Source organism: Cydia fagiglandana, chromosome 11, assembly GCF_963556715.1.
Source record: "Cydia fagiglandana chromosome 11, ilCydFagi1.1, whole genome shotgun sequence".
Taxonomy (NCBI): Eukaryota; Metazoa; Arthropoda; class Insecta; order Lepidoptera; family Tortricidae; genus Cydia; species Cydia fagiglandana.
Genome location: NC_085942.1, coordinates 19,075,119 through 19,098,814, shown reverse-complemented (window position 1 = coordinate 19,098,814; position 23,696 = coordinate 19,075,119). Strand labels below are relative to the sequence as shown.

Genomic DNA, 23,696 nt, shown 5'->3' with positions numbered 1-23,696 from the left:
ATAGTAAATTAGTAAATATAATTAAACATTAACATTATCGGAATCTGTCTGTGATTCTAATTTCTTTTTCTCTTCTAATTTTCTTTTTTTCAAAACTTTCATATGCTTATTAGAATTCAAATGTATTCCATATTCCTTGTCTCCAATAAGTATCCTTTTACAAACTTCACAATAATTGTTAGAAAATGGATTGATATCCTTTTTCGCTTCTTTAGTTTCTGATGTCAATGGTTCATATTTACAGGGAGTTCCATTGAGATAACTTTCAATTATGTCTATCGCTTTCTCTTTCACTTGAGTATCCCATGCTGAAACATCCGTTGTGTCCAATTCATAAATTGGAGGAACCTGTAATAAATAAAAAAAATGTTTTTACAAGCGACATCTAGCTTTTAAATAAGATAATAGAATGTGCTATTGTGGTGGCATCTAGGTACATTGGCAGTAAACTTGTTTACTCTACTCGTCACTTGATGGCGTAATGAACTACAAACACGTTTACAACTAAGGCCACTTGCATTCTGTCATATTAGTTCAGCTACTCCACAATAGATGGCGTAATAAAAAAAATTACCAATGCTGTCGGAAAAATAACTACCTCATCAATCTAATATCATGTTTAAAAAGTATAAAAATAAAATTTCGTAATTTTATAACTTATTTCAATGCTATAGTAGTAAAATGTCCGTTAACAGGTAATTAATGAACACGCGATATGATTATTATTTTCAAGATTGTAATCACTATTAGTAGTGGTTGGCCTTTTAATGAATTTATTAAACTTTTTTATTCATCGTCATTTCAGCGCTAAGGTTAAGTTACGTTACTTTGCGCGTTGGAAACTAAGTTCTTTACGTAAGTATCCACCCACTGTAAAATTACATAAGGTACATTATCAAGGTCCTGTAAGTAATTCGAATAAAATAATGTAAGTAGGTAAGATTCCCTTACCATTTGTTTATTAACCTTAGTTAAACAAATGGTTCTTAAACCACCGCAAGGAAACTCGCTTTTACGTAAAAAAAACCGCATCGAAATCGATCTATACGTTTGATAGCTACGATGCTACAGACTTGTCGTCAAAAATATAACACCCCTCTTTTTAAATTGTTTATACGACAACGGTTTCACTCACTTGAATTTTTAGTCGCTATAGGCGGGATTCAAGTGAGTGAAACCGTTGTCGTATAAACAATTTAAAATATGTCTCACGTAAGTCACGTAAGTTTAATATCGATCCCTCTTTTTTCCGTCCGGGGTTAAAAATAGGTAGTAATCTCAAAATTTGATTAGATATTTTGAAACAGGTATTATTTTTACAGTTTTTACCTATTTTTTTGGCTAGCGTACAACATCCCCGCACCTAAAACCCGTGTATGTTCATAAGTTATCACAGTTCCGAATCTACAAACGAGTGTACAAGTGACTGCATAGAAATTTAAATTACCTAATTAAATATCATTTATTATTGGGCAACTAAGGCCCATAGATACATACCTTACAAACTAACATACGTACAACAGTAAAAATTTTACAAGCTAGAGTCGGAGCATGAAAAGTCTGCAGCGGATTTGATGCCCACGCAGTGCAAGTGTTATTTATACGTCATAATTTCATAGAAGTTTGACGTTTCAAATAACACTTGCACTGCGTGGCCTATTCCGGCGTAGGATTTGGCAGATCGAAACACCACACCCTTCGGCCAGGGGCCAATTTCTCGAACGATATTAGACTAATATTATTAGTCCACGAACGGTTAATTCGTTCTGGTTACCATGACAACACACTAATAATATTAGACTAATGTCGTTCGAGAAATGGGTCAGAAGTCCGCAAGTCGAATTTGTTTGCAGGGGGGCTCAACTTACTCCACCAACCAACCTCTACGAACCAACAACTAATCTACCAACCTCCCTATTAGGGTGCTCCAGGAACCGTCCCTTCACCATCTTGTTCTGCCGGCGCGCGTACCGCCGCGTCCCAATCTTCATATTCACAATGCTCTGCTGGAGCAGGTCATGGCGACCCTGCCGCTCGGCCTCGCTCAGCATCAGGTAGTCGTGGAACTCCTTGAAGCCGAGCGTTTGGAATATGCCGCGGGTGTAGTCTGGTGGTCTGCGGAAAAAGGAATTAAAAATCAGCAAAGTTCACATTTCTTGCGAAGCCTCTGCCAGCCTTAAAACAATATACATTTTGTTTTGTTCAGAGCCGTCCCGTAAGATCCAAAAATCAAATACCTAACCTAATATGATTTATAGGATCACCTCAACGTCTGTCCGCCCCGCCCTATGTCACAGACGTTTTCTATGTCCGATCGGAACTGAAGTGAAGTCCCTAGCTGTTTTCTTAAGTTGGCGTTAAAACCAACAAAATTTCATAATCTCTTTAGAAAGGTAAACCTAATGCTAAACGCACCCTTGTCAACATTGCCGAGATGTAAAAAGAGAGGGCTAGTTGTCGCCGCGGGAACCAGAGAAGCCATATGAGAGCGCGTAGAGACACTGGAAGTGTAAATTTTACCAATTTTAAAGGCGTATCCAGACTAGTCAATTTTTCGCCAATGTGATTAAATGGCCCGATCGAATCAGGACGTGCAAACGCCGATTTGGCTCGCCGCGATAATGACTGATATCGATATTACCGATAAAATGAGGTGCGGACGCAAGAATACCCATTTGTGACGCCATCAGTATTTTCGTTCTGGGGCATTTTTTCAATTTAGAGGGCTCTAATATCAACATAAATCTACAAGTGGTGATTAAATTGGAGATTGACGCCAATTTAATTTCTGATCAAATCAGTCGATTTGATCATCCTGTCTGGATACCGCTTAAATACTGGACTGAAATGGGACTGGGCCGGTCGCGTCTGCCGCATGCATCCAGACAAATGGGCTAGTGTAGCTACCAAGTGGATGACAAAAGATGGGCGCGGACGCGGTAGGCCCAGACTGGGAGATGGCTACTATACATCTTCCTGAACAACTGGCCAGAAGAGGCGCTAGATCGGGAGGCGCTAATAGATCAAGCGGAGAGGACTTTGCCCAGCAGTACACTAAAATAGGCTAAAAAAATATAGGTCCTGCATTTAACGATTCAGTCTGTGCGTTCCATATATGTCAGTATGTGAGTAAAGAAATCGATTTATATAATTTAGATATCGAGTCTGAAACTGGGGGGTAATTTACACACCTATAGGGAGTATAACAAAAGGAAAGCTGCTTCCCTCTCAATTTATGGACAACGATTCCTAACAATAAATAGAAATACAAATATTTTGGTACCAACTCTTTTACAAGCCATATTAGAATCGCTGTTTCAGGGCGGGGATTGGCGATTTCAGGGCGGTAACTCTCAGGTTTCGGAACCGATGCCCTACTCCTTACTTGTCCTCGCCTCGTAGAAGAAGGCCAAGACACACAGATGGTTGTAGTTTTACAGAAGCTACCTAGTATTTTTAAATGACTGTCGCTTCCAGCAGACATGCGCACGATGTCAATGAGTAACCGCAGGCGCAGCTACTGTGCTCCGCGGACGCAGCCGTTTTGATACTTGATCGTGCATCACGTCATCTATTACACATGTCAACAGAGGTGTGTAATTTGGGAATTATGGGCTACTTTCCAATGTCAATATACGATCTTCTTTTATACGTGCATATTTTACAAGTTCATAGAACTTGATTGGCATTTTGTACTTGTCAAAATGCGTGGGGTCTTATAAGGACTCTGTAGCTATATCAATGAAGAGCTGATAATGTAGCTATATCAATGAATAGCTGCGTTTGATCGATGACTATCAAAATGCTTCATCAATGGCCGACGATCACTCTGCGCCAATCGATGCATCGATCGACGATCGATCGCTTATGTTAACATTTTAACAAGAGCGAGAAATTGATACCTACTTGTTGATATTGGCACAATTGGTACTTTAGTGCATACCTACTACGTTTATGTATCATTAAATAACACCACAAAATATAATGACCTCAAAAGCAGCCCTAAGTTTACCTTATATGTGTACCCATAAAAATCACTTTACCTACTCGCGAATAGTCGATAATGTCGATCGATATATAATTATAATTACCTATAAGTACTCGATATGACGATATGACTACCACTCCGATAGTCAATTAAATATACAAGAGAAAATACTTCTAGTTACACGTGTATTTATTCCAAACTTTAAACTCACGTAACCCGCGTCCAGTGACTAAAAAATAATCAGTCCGCCGACCCTCCGCGGGAGATAATGTCACTCGTCAGCTAAAATAGTTGTCATTAGTCATTATTCTGATACAGAATTAGGAAGAGTCACTGACAACAGTTTTAAAAAAGTGATTCCCTCGTATTTATTTAAAAATATGATCGAGGAGGAGCCGTGTTATGTAAAAAAACCGGGCAAGTGCGAGTCGGACTCGCGCACGAAGGGTTCCGTACCATAATGCAAAAAAAAACGGAAAAAATGCAAGAAAAACGGTCACCCATCCAAGTACTGACCACGCCCGACGTTGCTTAACTTTGGTCAAAAATCACGTTTGTTGTATGGGAGCCCCACTTAAATCTTTATTTTATTCTGTTTTTAGTATTTGTTGTTATAGCGGCAACAGAAATACATCATCTGTAAAAATTTCAACTGTCTAGCTATCACGGTTCGTGAGACAGCCTGGTGACAGACAGACGGACGGATGGACGGACAGCGAAGTCTTAGTAATAGGGTCCCGTTTTACCCTTTGGGTACGGAACCCTAAAAACCGGCTAGAGTTAGAACAAGAAAAGTTTCTAACGATATTGATACCATACGGCGTATGGCGTATGGCATACGCAGTGCAAGTGTTATTTATACGTCTAATTTTGATAGAACCTTGACGTTTAAAATAACACCTGTATTGCGTATGCTGTCAAAATTGGTCTAACTCTAGCCGCTTTTATTTACACGACATGGCTCCTCCTCGGACTTTTCCAACGACATCCCACACCATAGGGTTGAAGTTTCCAAATCGATAACTTTTGTGATCTACAAAAAAACGTTAGTTTTCCCAATGTTTTTGACCCATTCGAACGATAGAGAAGCAAATAGACGAACGAAAGAAAAGGTTATATTGGTTAGCGGTGGATACGGGTATAGTCATTAAGGACCATAGTCAACGTCACGGGTAACCTGAGACCATGGAGACACTGGTGCGGACGTTGCCCGCCAGCCATATTGTTTTAGCGTGTTTATTCTAAGGACTAATATTGTTTACCGACTGATGGAGGGAGGGTAACGATTTAGAGTGTATGTCAGTATTTCTTAGGAAAATTAACTGTCGCCAAAATTGCATATATTTTAATGAAAATCAGTAATAATCAAATAATGTAAACAGTTTGTAATTTTTAGGTTGAAGAGTTGATATGGCAAAACAGTAGGCTGGCAAGAGACTAATCTCCAAGAGATGAATGGCATCTATCTTCTTCTTCTTAGTCGTATACTCTTGTCAGAGTAGTCTTATGGTAACATTCCATTTCTGACCGCAGCTGCACTACTAGTACTGAACGCGTCGCTGTTATTGTCAATTTCCATAGTAAAATGAACAGTAATGCAGCTGTCGTTGGAAATGGACTGTCACCTTTAGTCATTGAGGTCATTGTACGGCCTTTTTCGTTGTTTTCCCCCATGCTTCTCTATTTTATTGCATTCCGCACGCACAGATTTAAGGGTGACCCAGTGAGAACTTTCACTTGGTCGATCCATCGCATTGAAGGGCGCAATCTGGGTTTTGTACCATCCATCACTCTACTCGGAACAATAAGCCTCTAAGTTTACTTCAAACTAAATGTTTCGTTGTTGTGGTCCGCCAATCTGCCATGACGCCAGAACATGAGTAAGTCCGGCGTCATGGCAGACCACAAAAACGAAACCGACGCTTTTCTTGTTGGTGGGAGATTGCTTCTCTCTCTGGTCGGTCCCTCATTACTGAGGATCGTGGTCACTGGAACCCCTCAAATAAACAATCTGTCTCCATCGGTTGCAGTCCAAAGTAGCCCTCACTACTTGATGTAGCTTGGAAGAGGCAGGTGGCTTCCTTTATTTGGTCAGACCAACGTGTTGGCTATCGGCCTCGTGTTCTCTTGCCTTCGGTATTGCCAACAATGACCAATTTTTACAGATTGCTATCCTCTCTTCGCATGATGTGACCGAAATATGACAGTATGCGTTGCAGACATATGGTGGATAGCCGGGTCTTGATGCCAAGTTGTGAGAGAATAGACACATTTGTGCGTTTTGCCGTCCACGGTATTCGTAGCATTCGCCTCCAGCACCACATTTCGAACGCATCTATTCTATGGGAGATTGCTTAACGAAAGAGAAAAGGAAAAAAAACTGAGCAAAGGCCTCCTTCTTTATATATTGAGTATGAAGGTAACTCACTTTCCATCTTTGAGCCTCTGCTTGTTGTGCCGCTGATGGAAGTCGAGTAACTCGTCGATGAGCCCCTGCTCCAACATGCCGTCTACGCGCTTGTCCAAACGCTCGTCATGGACTTTCTGAAATAAAGAATTACTTCTTTATGATGAAAATGATTACTCATTTAGTCAAGTTTCAGAACGTGTATAACTTTTGCAATAAGACGTAAACAAACGCAAAGACAAGCTCGAGATAAATTGCCTTAAAACAAGTAAAATTAATAGGGTGTTATACTGTATTTAAAATAAATAATTTAAAACCATGCATGAAATAAAGGACCAGATAATTACTAGAAAAAACACAAATAGGAGTTATTTTTAAACACAAGTTCGAGTTGACCGTGACATCACGATTTAATGTTTCATATAAATTTCATATTAGCAAATTGTTTTGTCAGTTCTAAAAAAGTAACTGATTTGACTAGTTGGAAAATACCATATTCCATGGTTTAGTTAAGTCAGATGGTTTCGCCAGCTAATTTCTGAGGCACCCAGGAAAATAGAACGAATACTTTTCCCATGTGGTCTCATCCGGGACTGCTGAAGCTGACTGTACCGTAATACAAAAGCGTCGACACATTGTTTCGCTATCGTTACCATTTAAATCAGGAACGTTCGGTCGATAAATCACTTCATTCATGATTGATAGCCCATTCACTACCTGTGTTGGAGCATTGTTAGCCGTTTATTATGAAACAAAGATTATTAAAGAGCTGGCCAACGCTTAACAAACTAGAACCTTAGAAATAAATGAAAAGAAAGATGGGCTAGTGATCCAGAGTCGCGGGTTCGAGTCTCGGTTGGGACAGTGAATTTTTCATTTATTGCTAAGCTTCGTGGTATCGTTTCCAGCATAATACGTTTGTGCATTTCCATGAAAATACGATTGAGGGCCACTCGCACCATCCCACTAACCCATGGTTTCGTTACCAGTACAATTTGACACTGGGTTAATTTCGGCGCGAAAGTCAAGCGCCATTTTGAAAAACTTTTTTTTACCAAACTCTCGAGCCGGCATCCTGGCCTATAACCGCGAACATCGAAGTTCGCAAATTGCGGGCATTTTTCTCTGTCACTCTAATCTCTAAATACGCCTTCATTGGAGTAAAAGAGAAAGATCCCCGCAATTTGCGAATTTCGGTTTTCGCGGTAGCCCCTCTGGTTATTGGCCGTTCTCCCACGAGTGCAGGTCTCGACAGGCAGCGATCATCGTTCGTGGATGGTTCGTAGACCTCGGTAAAAATGTTGCCAGTGATCAAATCAAATTGCGCGCGCGTTGTTACTATGCCCTGATATTAGTTATAGTTGGTCAAGCAGATCTTGTCAGTAGAAAAAGGCGGCAAATTTGAAAAATGTACGCGTGAAGGGATATCGTCTCATAAAAAATTTGAATTTCGCGCCTTTTTTTACTGACAAGATTTGCTTGGCCATCTATATATATCACATACGAAAATGACAGTTACCAAACTGTTCCCAATCCGTCATTCAAGTATTTGAAAAAAAAAACAGGGCGAAGCGAGTGGTTCAAAAAGCGAAAGTTTGAGCGTTGTGAGGGTTTCAATGCACGAGAGTTAATTAAAAGCTATCAAGTGAAACACATTTTTTCATCACACGACCGCGAGGAAAAAACTAAATTTACATTAAAAATCGAATCCAAATGAACATTATTAAATATTCATTATTAAAACTAGCCGACATGAGGAACAACGCAAAATTTGCACCCAATTGCTTTGCCACTCTTGTGGATAAAATGCAACTTTTTAATAAGTTTTTAGGGTTCTGTACCCAAAGGGTAAAACGGGACCCTATTACTAAGACTCTGCTGTCCGTCCGTCCGTCCGTCCGTCTGTCACCAGGCTGTATCTTACGAATCGTGACAGCTAGACAGGTGAATTTTCACAGATGATGTATTTCTGTTGCCGCTATAACAACAAATACTAAAAACAGAATAAAATAAAAATTTAAGTGGGGCTCCCATACAACAAACGTGATTTTTGACCGAAGTTAAGCAACGTCGGGCGGGGTCAGTACTTGGATGGGTGACCGTTTTTTTTTGCCTTTTTTTGCATTATGGTACGGAAACCTTCGTGCGCGAGTCCGACTCGCACTTGCCCGGTTTAAGCATAAAGAGAGCCTTTTACTTTACGAGCTGGTTGGTGTAGTGTAAAAATATTGTATAGGTAACACTGAAAACGACTTTGAATTAATTCAATAGGTAGGTAGTGTTTTTCTACCGTTTTTTCTGCGTTTATGTACAGTCGCCATCAGATATATCGGAGCGGCCAAGGTGTTCACAATATCTGAACACGCACTCTAACGCCTTGACAATAGAGGCGTGCTCAGATACTTGTGAGCACCTTGGCCGCTCCGATATATCTGATGGCGACTGTACCTAAATAGGTTTTAGATTCAGTTATGTCCTCTTCGATTATTAATTATTATAGTTTGTCAAAGGACTGTCTCATCAATCATAGACAGAGAGAATCATTCTATCTTTGTCTTACACTAGTACAAGCACCCAAAAGAAGAGGACGAGAATAGTTTTCCCAGTTCTTACTGACTGACAAATCGGTTTGACCAACTATATATTAAAGATTTGAATCATTTGCTAGTTCAAAAATTCGTTTGAAAAGTACGAAGAATTCGCACGACGTTATCCACTCATTCTAAAAAAAGACAGCCATTTAGTACCAATTATTGTCTCATTTTGTTAATACTACATAACTATTATATAGTAATTTACTCTAAAACAACCAAGAGAGCTTAATAAAGATTCATTATGACAAAAAACGTCCGAATTGTTTGCAAACTTGAAAACGAACCGTTTAATGAACCCGAATGTCATGGCCGTTGCAAAAACTGGCGTATTTCCTACGGTTAGGTAATCAAAACATTAAAAGACTCGGAAACTAGTGATGGGTTAAATGTTAACGATTACGAATAACGAGAAATAATATAAACAATAAATTTTGATAATTTTTTTGATACAATTTTTATCGCTGACTATACCTTTCTTTTAATAGGCAATCTCACACAGAGTTCCTATGGCCACCTCCTGAATCCATCAGATCACCTCAATGGTACCATAATGCCAACTTACATATGCATGTGAAGTTTCAGCTCAACAGAATAATAGAAAGTTAAGTTAATTATACGAGTAAAATATAAAAACCGGCGTATTTTGTATTAATAAGTATCGGTAATTCAGGACAGTTGTTTATTGCATGAATCTGAGAGCCGAAGTGATCTAAGCCTAAGTTTGATGTGCTAAACAGCGTTTGTTACAATTACATACAAGCAAAATCCAGAGTAAACTTATTTTTTAATGAAACATCGATACGATTAATTAAAGACTTCACTAGTAATTTATTAGCAAGATGTACAAGTACAATTATTTGTACTTACATATATTCAGAAAATTAATCTAACTATAACGTATTCAAACATTGCCCATCCCTATCGGTTACCTGCCTCGATATGATACCCGACTCAGTGCGATTGACCGTTCACAATTAATTTTTTACTTTTTTTTTGGCGTAGGCAGGCAGCCTTTTTGCCCGCGCCTTTGCTTTTGGCGCGAACGCGTGATGTCAGCTGTCTGTGTGTTTTTCTTTCTTTTTTTGTAAACAAGCGTCTATAAAAGCTGCCAGTTCTATCAATGATTGTTAATGGTTTCTTAGTCCAGTCAAGCAAGTGTGTAAGTGCTTAGTCATATTATCGCATTGAAAAACTTGAAAATTGAAAACGTTCTAAATGAGTGGTGGTGCCTTGCATTACATAAGGCAAAGAGTAGTAAAATATCACAATAATAAAATTCACAGAAATTGTTGTACAAAAGGAGAACTTATCACTATAAGGGATCTCTTCCAGCTAACCTTAGAGGAGAGCTCGGCTGAGTCGGCTGGTTTTTTTTAAATATGTTAATGTTCTTGTTAAATTCTAGTTTTTGACCTAGTAAGCACACCGAGTGATTATCAAATACTTGAAAAACCAAGAAATTTAACTAATTCGTTTTTATATAGGTAGATAATTTTATTTCCCTAGACTTATATTACCTATGTAAGGTGCAGAGGGGCAATCTGCGGGGTAATTTCAACTAATCGAAATATCTTCCATGTTTTATACATTATTCACTTATTACTCGTATTAAGACCCGTTTGTGTAATTATATATGTGTTATACAAAAGAGCGAGAGTTTAAAATGCTATGGTGCAAGTGGCCCTTATTGTCAGAACTACAGGTTGGCAAAATAGAGTAGAAATTAAAAAGTGGCAACACTGTAGTGTCGTCCCGTTTTCTTATATAAATTGGTTTGAAAGGGACGACACTACAGTGTTGCCACTTTATAATTCTTTATAATTCTTTTTTGCCAAGCTGTACCAACCTTTTTGACTGAAGTATCTCTCAGTAAAAACGATTCTCGCAAAAAACTAGATCGGTATGAAATGAGCAAATGAGCATGCGCGAGGCCCCCATATTTGACACAATGAGTCCGCGATGATGTTGATGATCTATCGACTTATGAATCGATAGTTAGATCGCATCACATACCTAATAAGTATAGGGTCAATGCGCTAGTTTCCGTCCGTGCTCTAGTTTTCGTCCACTTGACGGAGTAGCCCATAATATATTACATTTTTAATTTGCTACTTGCGAAATATCAATTTCGTACTATCTACCTTAGTATCTATACTAAGGTAGATAGTACGAGTAGTTTTTTAATTGGTTACAAAAATTACGTAGAATGAATGATACTTTTCTATTCATTTTCTGAGAAACGTTCCAACACACAAAAATGTTATGTTAATAACAGGTAAACCTCTCAAAACTACTATCTGAATGTTTTGGGATAACTATGTCTAGTTTGTCGAAAAATAAAATTAAACTGTTTTTTTTTTCTGAATAACTAACACTAACACAACACACAATATAACATTTGGAACATGCTATATAGAGATTAAAGTCAGTCCTTAGTCTCTATACTTTGTCATTTTAGGGTTCCGCACCTAAAGGGTATGTCTCATGGACCGTGCAATAGGTAAGATAGACAGTTGAAATTTTCACAGATGATGTATTTCTGTTGCCGCTATAACAACAAATAAGTACGGAACCCTAGGTGGGCGAGTGCGACTCGCACTTGTCCGATTTTTTATTACAAGCATACTGCCGTATTCGAACTTCAAGATATTCACAAGAGACGACACGTACTAGATCCATTCTAGACACGTTATAGTTTAGATATCAACTAGTTCTCTTTTGAAGCACAATTCGGGTAATCAATGTCACTTTTACGTTAGATAGCGTAACATCACAAAAGAGATAGGTACAGAAGTCAATCACATGTATGTACTTTACGTTTCATACCTACGCTCAGCGGTCGCTCTAGGGTTGCGATTGTTGCGAACTATGACTTATGCACAAAAAAATATCGTGGTAGTGGCACTCGTGTCTATCGTATCGTATCTCGTATCTAGTTGTTTAATTTATTGTTGAGGTTGAAACGGGAAGAATGGAAATATAAATTAATAATAACATTAATAACTCAAATAGGTATTTTAATTTTAATGTCATTGTTATTATACAAATTTGCCACAGAAAATATATTGCGATGATTTCAAGATTGGCTCATGTACAATGTAATAAATTCGCATTCGCATTCTCTCTGAAACCACTGGTAGCTTAAAAAACAACAATTCACCGTTTAATGTTGAATTTAAACAACCGTCCACAATACAGTTATAATATTTTTTTGTTTTGTTTCTCCATTATTGCACAAAAAAGTTCACAGACGCGTGTCTCAAGCGGATGGCACTCGCGCTCGCAGTGGTCCCAACTGGTCCGAGATATCGTGTTCGTGAGCAGTGTCTATGTGTGCGTTGCGCGAGCGCACTTTGTATGTAGATTGATTTCTGTACCTATCTGTTTTGTGGTAACATATATATTAGATGTGAATTGGATCTCTAAGTCATATCCTGAGGAAATCGTTCAAGAGTATCTCCAGAATCGCGCAAAGGTCAAATTTGACAGGTTAGATCTTAAGCATATCGTTATCGTATCTTGGTGATGTCTAAAAGATATCTAATAGATGTCTATTTCAAAATCCTAATTGGGCCCATAGTTTTCGGCAAACAAAAAGCTAAAGTCATCACTATAAAAGCCAGGGTCAATCTGATTCCCAAATAATCGCATTATTTATGATTTTCCAAGGTTTAACGAACCGTCTCCGTTGTCAAAACGGATCGGTTAAAAAACGCTTTTACTTTTTCGCGGAAACTCAATAACAATCACACTATAAAAACTCAACGGACTTACTTTCCCATGGTCGTATGTTATTTAACACCACTTTTGAAATACCAACCTTATTTTTCTCGCCTTAGGGTTGAAATTTCGATGCGACTTATAGATAGATAAAAGTTTCAGGAAGTATAACGCGCGGCGCGTCTCGCAGTCACGTCTACGAAAACCGCCTTAATTCGAAAACGTACATAAAAGTTCGACGCGCTAAGAGACTTACGCCGTTTCGTTTCCGAGCGGCTGATATTAGCAAGAGTCAAGGGCGGACAAGATTGGTGCGCGGAAGTAAAAAGTCGTAAGCGCCAAAGGTTTTCAAGGTTCTTACGTCGGTATGGTTATTTCGGGTGGGCAGCTGGCTTGAATATAATATTAACGCGAACCCGAAACTACGATATTATACTAGTTTTACGACCGCGCGTGAGGCCAACCGGACAAAGACACGTTACTACACGGGTTTAAAAAAAAAGAGAAGCGCGACCGGACGGCTAAAATGGTGGTTCAGTACTTCCGGGTCGAAATCTGCGATGATAATTTGTATACTGTATTTAGTTTAGTAGTTAGATTAGATAAGGGACTCTACATTGTGGAAAAAAATAATGGGCCCTGGATAAAGTACCTTAAAATCTTAAGTTCCCTAGCTCATTTTGTTTAAAGGATACCTATATTATTTATTTTTAAAAAGAAACAAAACTGCATTAAAAAAAAATCTTAGAATTTCAAAGATTTTTTACATTCGCTTCCCACGTCCGGGAATCAAACCGAAAAATACTTAACAATCGATTTTATGGATATTTTGTACGACAGACACACTGCCCGATACGAACTTTATGATACGTCAATTAATAGATCTAGAAAAGATATGGATTAGATGTGTCAAAAGTGATGTTTTTGTTTGAAGAAACGTCACATTTGACATTGACATATCTAATTCATATCGTTTCTAGATCTATTAACTGACGTACTTACCTTAAAGTTAGAATCAGGCCGACAGACAACGTGAACAGAAAGTGAGGCAATGTCTCAGATGTCCTCGGATTCGACTCGGACTCGGAAATAAAAACTAGTTAGATTCGTGTTAAATTAATAACAAACTAGACTTTATTATATCCCTATAACTGTAGAACAGTGTCAGTAACAAGTGTTCATTGTCAGGTGTTAGGTCAAGGCGCGGGCGCAGCTCCACTATAACTTGACATCTAGTTGTAGAATAATTGAAAGTGATCGGAGATCTTCTTACACTGGTACTTGATGAGGTAATACGCTCGTTAGGCGATAATGGGAATTAAGGCGACTGAGTATTTCAACGACCTTGAGCATTCATAATCATAATCTTTATTGTTTGTGAGATATGGGTTACATTGCCAATTATTACTATTGTAACAATATTTCATGGACTCACCAAGACTCTACCTTTACAGGTGTACAAACAAATATTTCCTATGTTCCACTCATCCGTGCACGTAAATATAAAAAAGGTTTCGTCAAAAATGGAATAGCCTTTTTAAAATATTTTTTCACCACACCAGCTCGAAAAGGCTTACTTTGCGCTTCAAAAACTGATAGCAAAGTTGCATTTTATTCACATGTGAGGCAAAGTAAAAAAATGCAAATTATGAGTTGTTATCTTATGTTTCCTGGTTGAATTGACTTTTAAATGATGAATTGGGGTGATAAATATTTAATAACATTCATTTGGATTGATTGTGTTTGATATTTTACATTTAATATTTGCTTTGGGTTGGTGTGGTGAAAAATTTTGTGTTTCACTCGGGGGCAAATTTTGTTTAACCCTCGTGCTTTGAAACCCTCGCAACGCTCAAGATTCCATTTCTCGAACCACTCGCTACGCTCGTGGTTTAATTATGGAATATTTCGCCTGCTCGGGTATCAATATTAGCACGAGCGGTTAAACAACAACTTTGCCCCCTTGTAAAACAAATAACTATTGTTTAAGGAGCAGACTCAATATTGATCAATTACCTAGGAATCTGTTTTTGCAGGAGCCGCGAAAATATCACATGAGTTAAGAGGACTAGATACCTATTTACATGTGAAGGTAAAACTGCTCCTATACTTACTAGACTTTCTTAACAAAATCCCATAATAAATTTAACGGTCAAATTATCAAAATACTTACCTGATTTTATAATTTCTTGTACATACCTTTTAGCCGCCCACTTGCCACGACAAATGCAATGTTTAAGGGTTGATTTAGACGGCACGCGAACTCGCATGCGAGTTTATTTACATTGCAGACTGTTGGTTACGTTCCATTCAATCAAATGATCAAAACCCGCAACGTAATGAAACTCGCATGTGAGTTCCTGAATAAAATTGAACCCTTCTTAAAGGCCTCGGGCGGCCAAAAGGTAGTTGCGGTTCTTTATAGAAAAAATAAAGGCTCTTAAAATGTGTGATCTATACTAGTCGCCTTAACATTGCAAGTCTAGTCGAAATAATTGCAGGTTCAGCGTATGTGGAGCGACATAATCGAATGAGCAAATGAATGAACGAATATCATTTATTCACAACAAATCACAATCATATAAATATGGTACAAGGTAAAGATTGATATTACGCTTACATAGTTGTACATAATTCATAATACTTTAAGCCAAAAATAGTCCTAACCCCTGCCTTACTTAAGTCAAACTACAAAATGGCCTAAAATACGTTGATATTTTTTTTTTGTAATAAGCCGCTTTTACAAATGGCATTCAAAATAAAAATTTAATCACTGAACCAAAAAACATCGACATATCGTCGCGCTTGTCGTCTCATATGTATACCTATTCGTGTTCAGGACATTATACTGAATGCACTGATACCAAATATATCCATATCCGAGATGACTTATTCTAAAATCGATTTCTAGAAGACTTTTGGGCCAATTATACCGATCTCCTATAAGTCAGTCAGCATTAAATAAAAGCAGTTAAACTATTTCAAATTATCTAGATAATACGACTTTTTTGTTAAGACAGCTAGATTATTCTGATCACTTGGTTTGTTTATTTACTTCTGCTAACTTTAGGCAGTCGTTAAAACCAGCAGGATATTACGTAGTAAACAAGATTTTTACACACTGACTCACCAAACACTCCGCTCTTGCGTCATTATTTTGTATGCACTTAGCACCTACAGTTCAATGCACTTTTGAGGAAATTAGCGTTTGTACCTAATGCAATTCGCGAAAAATATACTTGGTATTCAATTCAGGTATCAAGTGCAATCAGGTTCCAAATAAACTGTCACGATCGTGCCCTTAGCTTTTTGCACATGGTATCTAGACACGCGGCAGCGTGTCAAGCCAAGTTCAAGCAAAGGAACTGGCTAGCCAGCGCCGAGTGTAATATTACACGAACCACTTGGTGCCACTTTTGACCCTTCTATAACTCAAAACATCTTTGACGTAAACACATAAAACTACGTGTGTTTAATTATATCCATAAGGATATCTAGAAGCCCAAATTTCATGAAGCTAGCTCAAACGGTTATAAAGGTATGAAGGTCAAAAAGTCGTAAATTTTAAGACTGACTTATGACTTATAGTACCTAAACCTAACCTACTTCCAGATGACCTAGAAGGATGAAATTTAGAATCCAGCTTGGTTATTGTGTGTAACCGTAGGAAAAAATCTAAAAATAAAACAAAGTTAAAAAATAGGGGGGGTCCCCATACAAAAAAACCATTTTTTATTGGGACTGACATATAAGTACCTAAACCTAACCTACTTCCAGATGACCTAGAAGGATGAAATTTGGAATCCAGCTCGGTTATTGTGTGTAACCGTAGGAAAAAATCTAAAAATAAAATAAAGTTTAAAAATAGGGGGGGTCCCCATACAAAAAAAAACATTTTTTATTGGGACTGACATATAAGTACCTAAACCTAACCTACTTCCAGATGACCTAGAAGGATGAAATTTGGAATCCAGCTCGGTTATTGTGTGTAAGCGTAGGAAAAAATCTAAAAATACAAAAAAGTTAAAAAATAGGGGGGGTCCCCATACAAAAAAATATTTTTTTATTGTAGCGTTGGAACCGTTATAAGCAGATATTTGAAACTACCCCAATATATGTATTATTATATTTGCTATATTAAAATAAAGTTTAGTCAAAAAATAAGTGGTGTCCCCATACAAAAAAACTTGTAATACGCTCTAAACAACCGGCCAACGGTGTGTCGTCGGCGGCGCGCGGCACCACATAATTATACAAAGAACAGAAGTAAAAACCATACAGCGGAAACACAAGAAAAAACATTAAATCTCAATACCTGCCTAGTTTTCTTTACAAAAAGTATTGATATCCCACCAAAAACATAAATGTAAAAAAGGAGAGCCAAGTTCAATACAAAAATTATGCTTGGCTGTGGGGCTCGCCGCAAAAAGAATGGAGATCTAAATGAGTGCCACTGCCAAGTTCTATGCAAAATCCAAATATGTATTTATAGGAACAAAATAACATTATAAACAAGACAAGACAAGACAAGACAAGAATGCGCCACACCCAGCCGGGGACATGCCCGCTCCGGTCAAACCGGCATACCAGGGGACGAAATTTGTGGGGAGTGACACGCTCTGGGATGGGAGAGGGATAGAATCAGCCGGCTATGCAGCCTCAAGCCAATATTGGAAATTAGGAGGGGTAGGTTATGTCGTCGAAGGAGAGCGTTGGTGACATGCTGCTCGTCGTTTCCGCTTCGGTCTTCGAGATATCTTGTATCACGTAGGGTCGATGCCGTCTTGAGGTGCCGTTTGCTCGTCGATTCGAGGTGTTGGTTCTTCTTCGTCTGATTCGCTGTCGGTTTGGTCCAGTTGATATATTTCTCCTGTTGCTTTGATGAGTTCGTCTGGGTCGTAATGGTCGTCTGCCATGTTGATCCACTTAGAGGGATGCCTGGTGTAATACTCCATGTCCTGTGTCAGTGAGTTTTTCCAAGTGCATTTTTAATCCTTTTGGTTATTATTTTGCCGTTCAATATATTGCGAACCTTATCGGGTCACGGCGTTGTTCCTGACATTTACTAACCGTATCCGATATTTAGTGACCATCTGTTTTATTATGTTCACGCTGGCGTCCTACAGATAAAGACAATGGCAGGCAAACAACCCTTGCGTCCTATTGTCTTGCTCGCTGTATCGCTGTTAATGACCGTATTTTGTAGAAATACTATGAATGGTGCCAGATGTGTACCAGTCTTTTACAACTAAATTGCGTTAGTATTCTTTAAAATAATTTATCTTGATAAGGTACTGGGGGGATAGTTTCAAAGACACAAGCCCCTTTTATTGAACGGCGTATGCGGATATTTCGGGTATTTCCAGGGAGTGATATGCCTTCGGGTTGTGAGTTGGTAAAGTAGGTAGTTACCTTCCAAAGATCGTTATTGTTGTGTGTCAGTTATAATATAATATCTAGACACGCGGCAGCGTGTCAAGCCAAGTTCAAGCAAAGGAACTGGCTAGCCAGCGCCGAGTGTAATATTACACGAACCACTTGGTGCCACTTTTGACCCTTCTATAACTCAAAACATCTTTGACGTAAACACATAAAACTACGTGTGTTTAATTATATCCATAAGGATATCTAGAAGCCCAAATTTCATGAAGCTAGCTCAAACGGTTATAAAGGTATGAAGGTCAAAAAGTCGTAAATTTTAAGACTGACTTATGACTTATAGTACCTAAACCTAACCTACTTCCAGATGACCTAGAAGGATGAAATTTAGAATCCAGCTTGGTTATTGTGTGTAACCGTAGGAAAAAATCTAAAAATAAAACAAAGTTAAAAAATAGGGGGGGTCCCCATACAAAAAAAACCATTTTTTATTGGGACTGACATATAAGTACCTAAACCTAACCTACTTCCAGATGACCTAGAAGGATGAAATTTGGAATCCAGCTCGGTTATTGTGTGTAACCGTAGGAAAAAATCTAAAAATAAAATAAAGTTTAAAAATAGGGGGGGTCCCCATACAAAAAAAACATTTTTTATTGGGACTGACATATAAGTACCTAAACCTAACCTACTTCCAGATGACCTAGAAGGATGAAATTTGGAATCCAGCTCGGTTATTGTGTGTAAGCGTAGGAAAAAATCTAAAAATACAAAAAAGTTAAAAAATAGGGGGGGTCCCCATACAAAAAAATATTTTTTTATTGTAGCGTTGGAACCGTTATAAGCAGATATTTGAAACTACCCCAATATATGTATTATTATATTTGCTATATTAAAATAAAGTTTAGTCAAAAAATAAGTGGTGTCCCCATACAAAAAAACTTGTAATACGCTCTAAACAACCGGCCAACGGTGTGTCGTCGGCGGCGCGCGGCACCACATAATTATACAAAGAACAGAAGTAAAAACCATACAGCGGAAACACAAGAAAAAACATTAAATCTCAATACCTGCCTAGTTTTCTTTACAAAAAGTATTGATATCCCACCAAAAACATAAATGTAAAAAAGGAGAGCCAAGTTCAATACAAAAATTATGCTTGGCTGTGGGGCTCGCCGCAAAAAGAATGGAGATCTAAATGAGTGCCACTGCCAAGTTCTATGCAAAATCCAAATATGTATTTATAGGAACAAAATAACATTATAAACAAGACAAGACAAGACAAGACAAGAATGCGCCACACCCAGCCGGGGACATGCCCGCTCCGGTCAAACCGGCATACCAGGGGACGAAATTTGTGGGGAGTGACACGCTCTGGGATGGGAGAGGGATAGAATCAGCCGGCTATGCAGCCTCAAGCCAATATTGGAAATTAGGAGGGGTAGGTTATGTCGTCGAAGGAGAGCGTTGGTGACATGCTGCTCGTCGTTTCCGCTTCGGTCTTCGAGATATCTTGTATCACGTAGGGTCGATGCCGTCTTGAGGTGCCGTTTGCTCGTCGATTCGAGGTGTTGGTTCTTCTTCGTCTGATTCGCTGTCGGTTTGGTCCAGTTGATATATTTCTCCTGTTGCTTTGATGAGTTCGTCTGGGTCGTAATGGTCGTCTGCCATGTTGATCCACTTAGAGGGATGCCTGGTGTAATACTCCATGTCCTGTGTCAGTGAGTTTTTCCAAGTGCATTTTTAATCCTTTTGGTTATTATTTTGCCGTTCAATATATTGCGAACCTTATCGGGTCACGGCGTTGTTCCTGACATTTACTAACCGTATCCGATATTTAGTGACCATCTGTTTTATTATGTTCACGCTGGCGTCCTACAGATAAAGACAATGGCAGGCAAACAACCCTTGCGTCCTATTGTCTTGCTCGCTGTATCGCTGTTAATGACCGTATTTTGTAGAAATACTATGAATGGTGCCAGATGTGTACCAGTCTTTTACAACTAAATTGCGTTAGTATTCTTTAAAATAATTTATCTTGATAAGGTACTGGGGGGATAGTTTCAAAGACACAAGCCCCTTTTATTGAACGGCGTATGCGGATATTTCGGGTATTTCCAGGGAGTGATATGCCTTCGGGTTGTGAGTTGGTAAAGTAGGTAGTTACCTTCCAAAGATCGTTATTGTTGTGTGTCAGTTATAATATAATATCTAGACACGCGGCAGCGTGTCAAGCCAAGTTCAAGCAAAGGAACTGGCTAGCCAGCGCCGAGTGTAATATTACACGAACCACTTGGTGCCACTTTTGACCCTTCTATAACTCAAAACATCTTTGACGTAAACACATAAAACTACGTGTGTTTAATTATATCCATAAGGATATCTAGAAGCCCAAATTTCATGAAGCTAGCTCAAACGGTTATAAAGGTATGAAGGTCAAAAAGTCGTAAATTTTAAGACTGACTTATGACTTATAGTACCTAAACCTAACCTACTTCCAGATGACCTAGAAGGATGAAATTTAGAATCCAGCTTGGTTATTGTGTGTAACCGTAGGAAAAAATCTAAAAATAAAACAAAGTTAAAAAATAGGGGGGGTCCCCATACAAAAAAACCATTTTTTATTGGGACTGACATATAAGTACCTAAACCTAACCTACTTCCAGATGACCTAGAAGGATGAAATTTGGAATCCAGCTCGGTTATTGTGTGTAACCGTAGGAAAAAATCTAAAAATAAAATAAAGTTTAAAAATAGGGGGGGTCCCCATACAAAAAAAACATTTTTTATTGGGACTGACATATAAGTACCTAAACCTAACCTACTTCCAGATGACCTAGAAGGATGAAATTTGGAATCCAGCTCGGTTATTGTGTGTAAGCGTAGGAAAAAATCTAAAAATACAAAAAAGTTAAAAAATAGGGGGGGTCCCCATACAAAAAAATATTTTTTTATTGTAGCGTTGGAACCGTTATAAGCAGATATTTGAAACTACCCCAATATATGTATTATTATATTTGCTATATTAAAATAAAGTTTAGTCAAAAAATAAGTGGTGTCCCCATACAAAAAAACTTGTAATACGCTCTAAACAACCGGCCAACGGTGTGTCGTCGGCGGCGCGCGGCACCACATAATTATACAAAGAACAGAAGTAAAAACCATACAGCGGCAACACAAGAAAAAACATTAAATCTCAATACCTGCCTAGTTTTCTTTACAAAAAGTATTGATATCCCACCAAAAACATAAATGTAAAAAAGGAGAGCCAAGTTCAATACAAAAATTATGCTTGGCTGTGGGGCTCGCCGCAAAAAGAATGGAGATCTAAATGAGTGCCACTGCCAAGTTCTATGCAAAATCCAAATATGTATTTATAGGAACAAAATAACATTATAAACAAGACAAGACAAGACAAGACAAGAATGCGCCACACCCAGCCGGGGACATGCCCGCTCCGGTCAAACCGGCATACCAGGGGACGAAATTTGTGGGGAGTGACACGCTCTGGGATGGGAGAGGGATAGAATCAGCCGGCTATGCAGCCTCAAGCCAATATTGGAAATTAGGAGGGGTAGGTTATGTCGTCGAAGGAGAGCGTTGGTGACATGCTGCTCGTCGTTTCCGCTTCGGTCTTCGAGATATCTTGTATCACGTAGGGTCGATGCCGTCTTGAGGTGCCGTTTGCTCGTCGATTCGAGGTGTTGGTTCTTCTTCGTCTGATTCGCTGTCGGTTTGGTCCAGTTGATATATTTCTCCTGTTGCTTTGATGAGTTCGTCTGGGTCGTAATGGTCGTCTGCCATGTTGATCCACTTAGAGGGATGCCTGGTGTAATACTCCATGTCCTGTGTCAGTGAGTTTTTCCAAGTGCATTTTTAATCCTTTTGGTTATTATTTTGCCGTTCAATATATTGCGAACCTTATCGGGTCACGGCGTTGTTCCTGACATTTACTAACCGTATCCGATATTTAGTGACCATCTGTTTTATTATGTTCACGCTGGCGTCCTACAGATAAAGACAATGGCAGGCAAACAACCCTTGCGTCCTATTGTCTTGCTCGCTGTATCGCTGTTAATGACCGTATTTTGTAGAAATACTATGAATGGTGCCAGATGTGTACCAGTCTTTTACAACTAAATTGCGTTAGTATTCTTTAAAATAATTTATCTTGATAAGGTACTGGGGGGATAGTTTCAAAGACACAAGCCCCTTTTATTGAACGGCGTATGCGGATATTTCGGGTATTTCCAGGGAGTGATATGCCTTCGGGTTGTGAGTTGGTAAAGTAGGTAGTTACCTTCCAAAGATCGTTATTGTTGTGTGTCAGTTATAATATAATATAATGTATTTTACTAGAAGTATTTGAACAAATTAAAAAAGAACCCTTGCATCCATAGAGCCGTGCATAATGGACAATGGTTTATGGTTTCCGTGGTTTCCGTGTTTGACAGACTGTTTGCCAGATGCATGTAACCTTTAAAACGATTACGTCAGGATGTTTTTGAAAGTAACTTCTGACTTTGTTCGTTTTCTTTTTTAGAAGAAATGAAATGCTCAATGAAATAAATGAACAATACTTTTATGTTAACGGAAACGTTCAGATTACCTCAACTGAACGAAATCTTGCTAGGTTGAGACCGGTTTCTTTCTTTTTTCTTTCTTTCCCATGGTATTTATAGTAAGTATGTAATAGACTAATATTTATGCCTATAATGCGAGTGAGCAAAAAAAAAATAATGACCTGACTCCTCGCTAATGACCATACGGACACCAAGCAATACATGGACCTTATACTTTCATACCTCGTACTCCTTAATAATGCCCTTATTTCGTGTATTCTAGAAGACTAGTGAAACAGCAAATTTAACTTGTGAAGTATATTGATTACTTACATTAGTACCTACTACTACTAGTAGTACTAGTAGTAGTAGTCGGCTAGTCTGTGGCCATGAGTAAGCCCATTCATAATAATAATAATAATATGTCTAGTCTTCAGTAGTGCCATCAACATGGAGTTTGGTGTCGATAAATGTGCGGTTATGCATGTACAGCGGGGGAGGGTTGTAAATTCAACAAATTTACAACTGTCTGAGACAATGTCTTTCAGATCTATCTCTGAATCAGAAACCTATAAATACCTTGGTATGTCACAGTCGTTGGGTATTGAGGACGAGGGTATTAGACGGTCGGTGAAGGAGCGCTTTTTCAGTCGGCTCACAAAAGTCCTTAACAGTCTTTTGTCAGGAGGCAACAAAGTGCGCGCCTTCAACGCCTGGGTAATGCCCCTACTCACATACTCCTTTGGCATACTAAGGTGGACTCAGACCGAGCTGGACGCCCTGGATCGGAGGGTCCGATCACTGCTCACCACACATCGCATGCTACACCCACGCTCGTCAGTTATGAGATTGTACATCCCACGGAAGTGTGGAGGCCGAGGCTTCCTAAACGCCAAGGATCTCCACAACCGCGAGGTGTACAATCTCAGGAACTATTTCCTTAACAACGAGTGTGGGATGCATCGTGATGTGGTGGCAGTAGATAGGAACCTCACGCCGCTTTCCTTGGCAAACGAGAACTGGCGCAAACCTGTGGTACTAAGTAC

The 23,696-nt window shown here is 38.8% G+C and overlaps 1 protein-coding gene across 1 annotated transcript in view; it reads right to left on the bottom strand.

The window, feature by feature from the left end:
• Window positions 1-21: 21 nt before the first annotated feature.
• The window catches only part of LOC134669136 (tRNA dimethylallyltransferase), a 310,456-nt gene continuing 286,781 nt past the window's right edge, over window positions 22-23,696 (bottom strand). The window contains exons 5-7 of the mRNA XM_063526681.1: window positions 6,417-6,532; window positions 1,911-2,115; window positions 22-348 (exon numbers count right to left, since the gene is read on the bottom strand). Coding sequence (XP_063382751.1) covers window positions 22-348; window positions 1,911-2,115; window positions 6,417-6,532 — 648 coding nt within the window. The remainder of the gene's footprint in view (window positions 349-1,910; window positions 2,116-6,416; window positions 6,533-23,696) is intronic.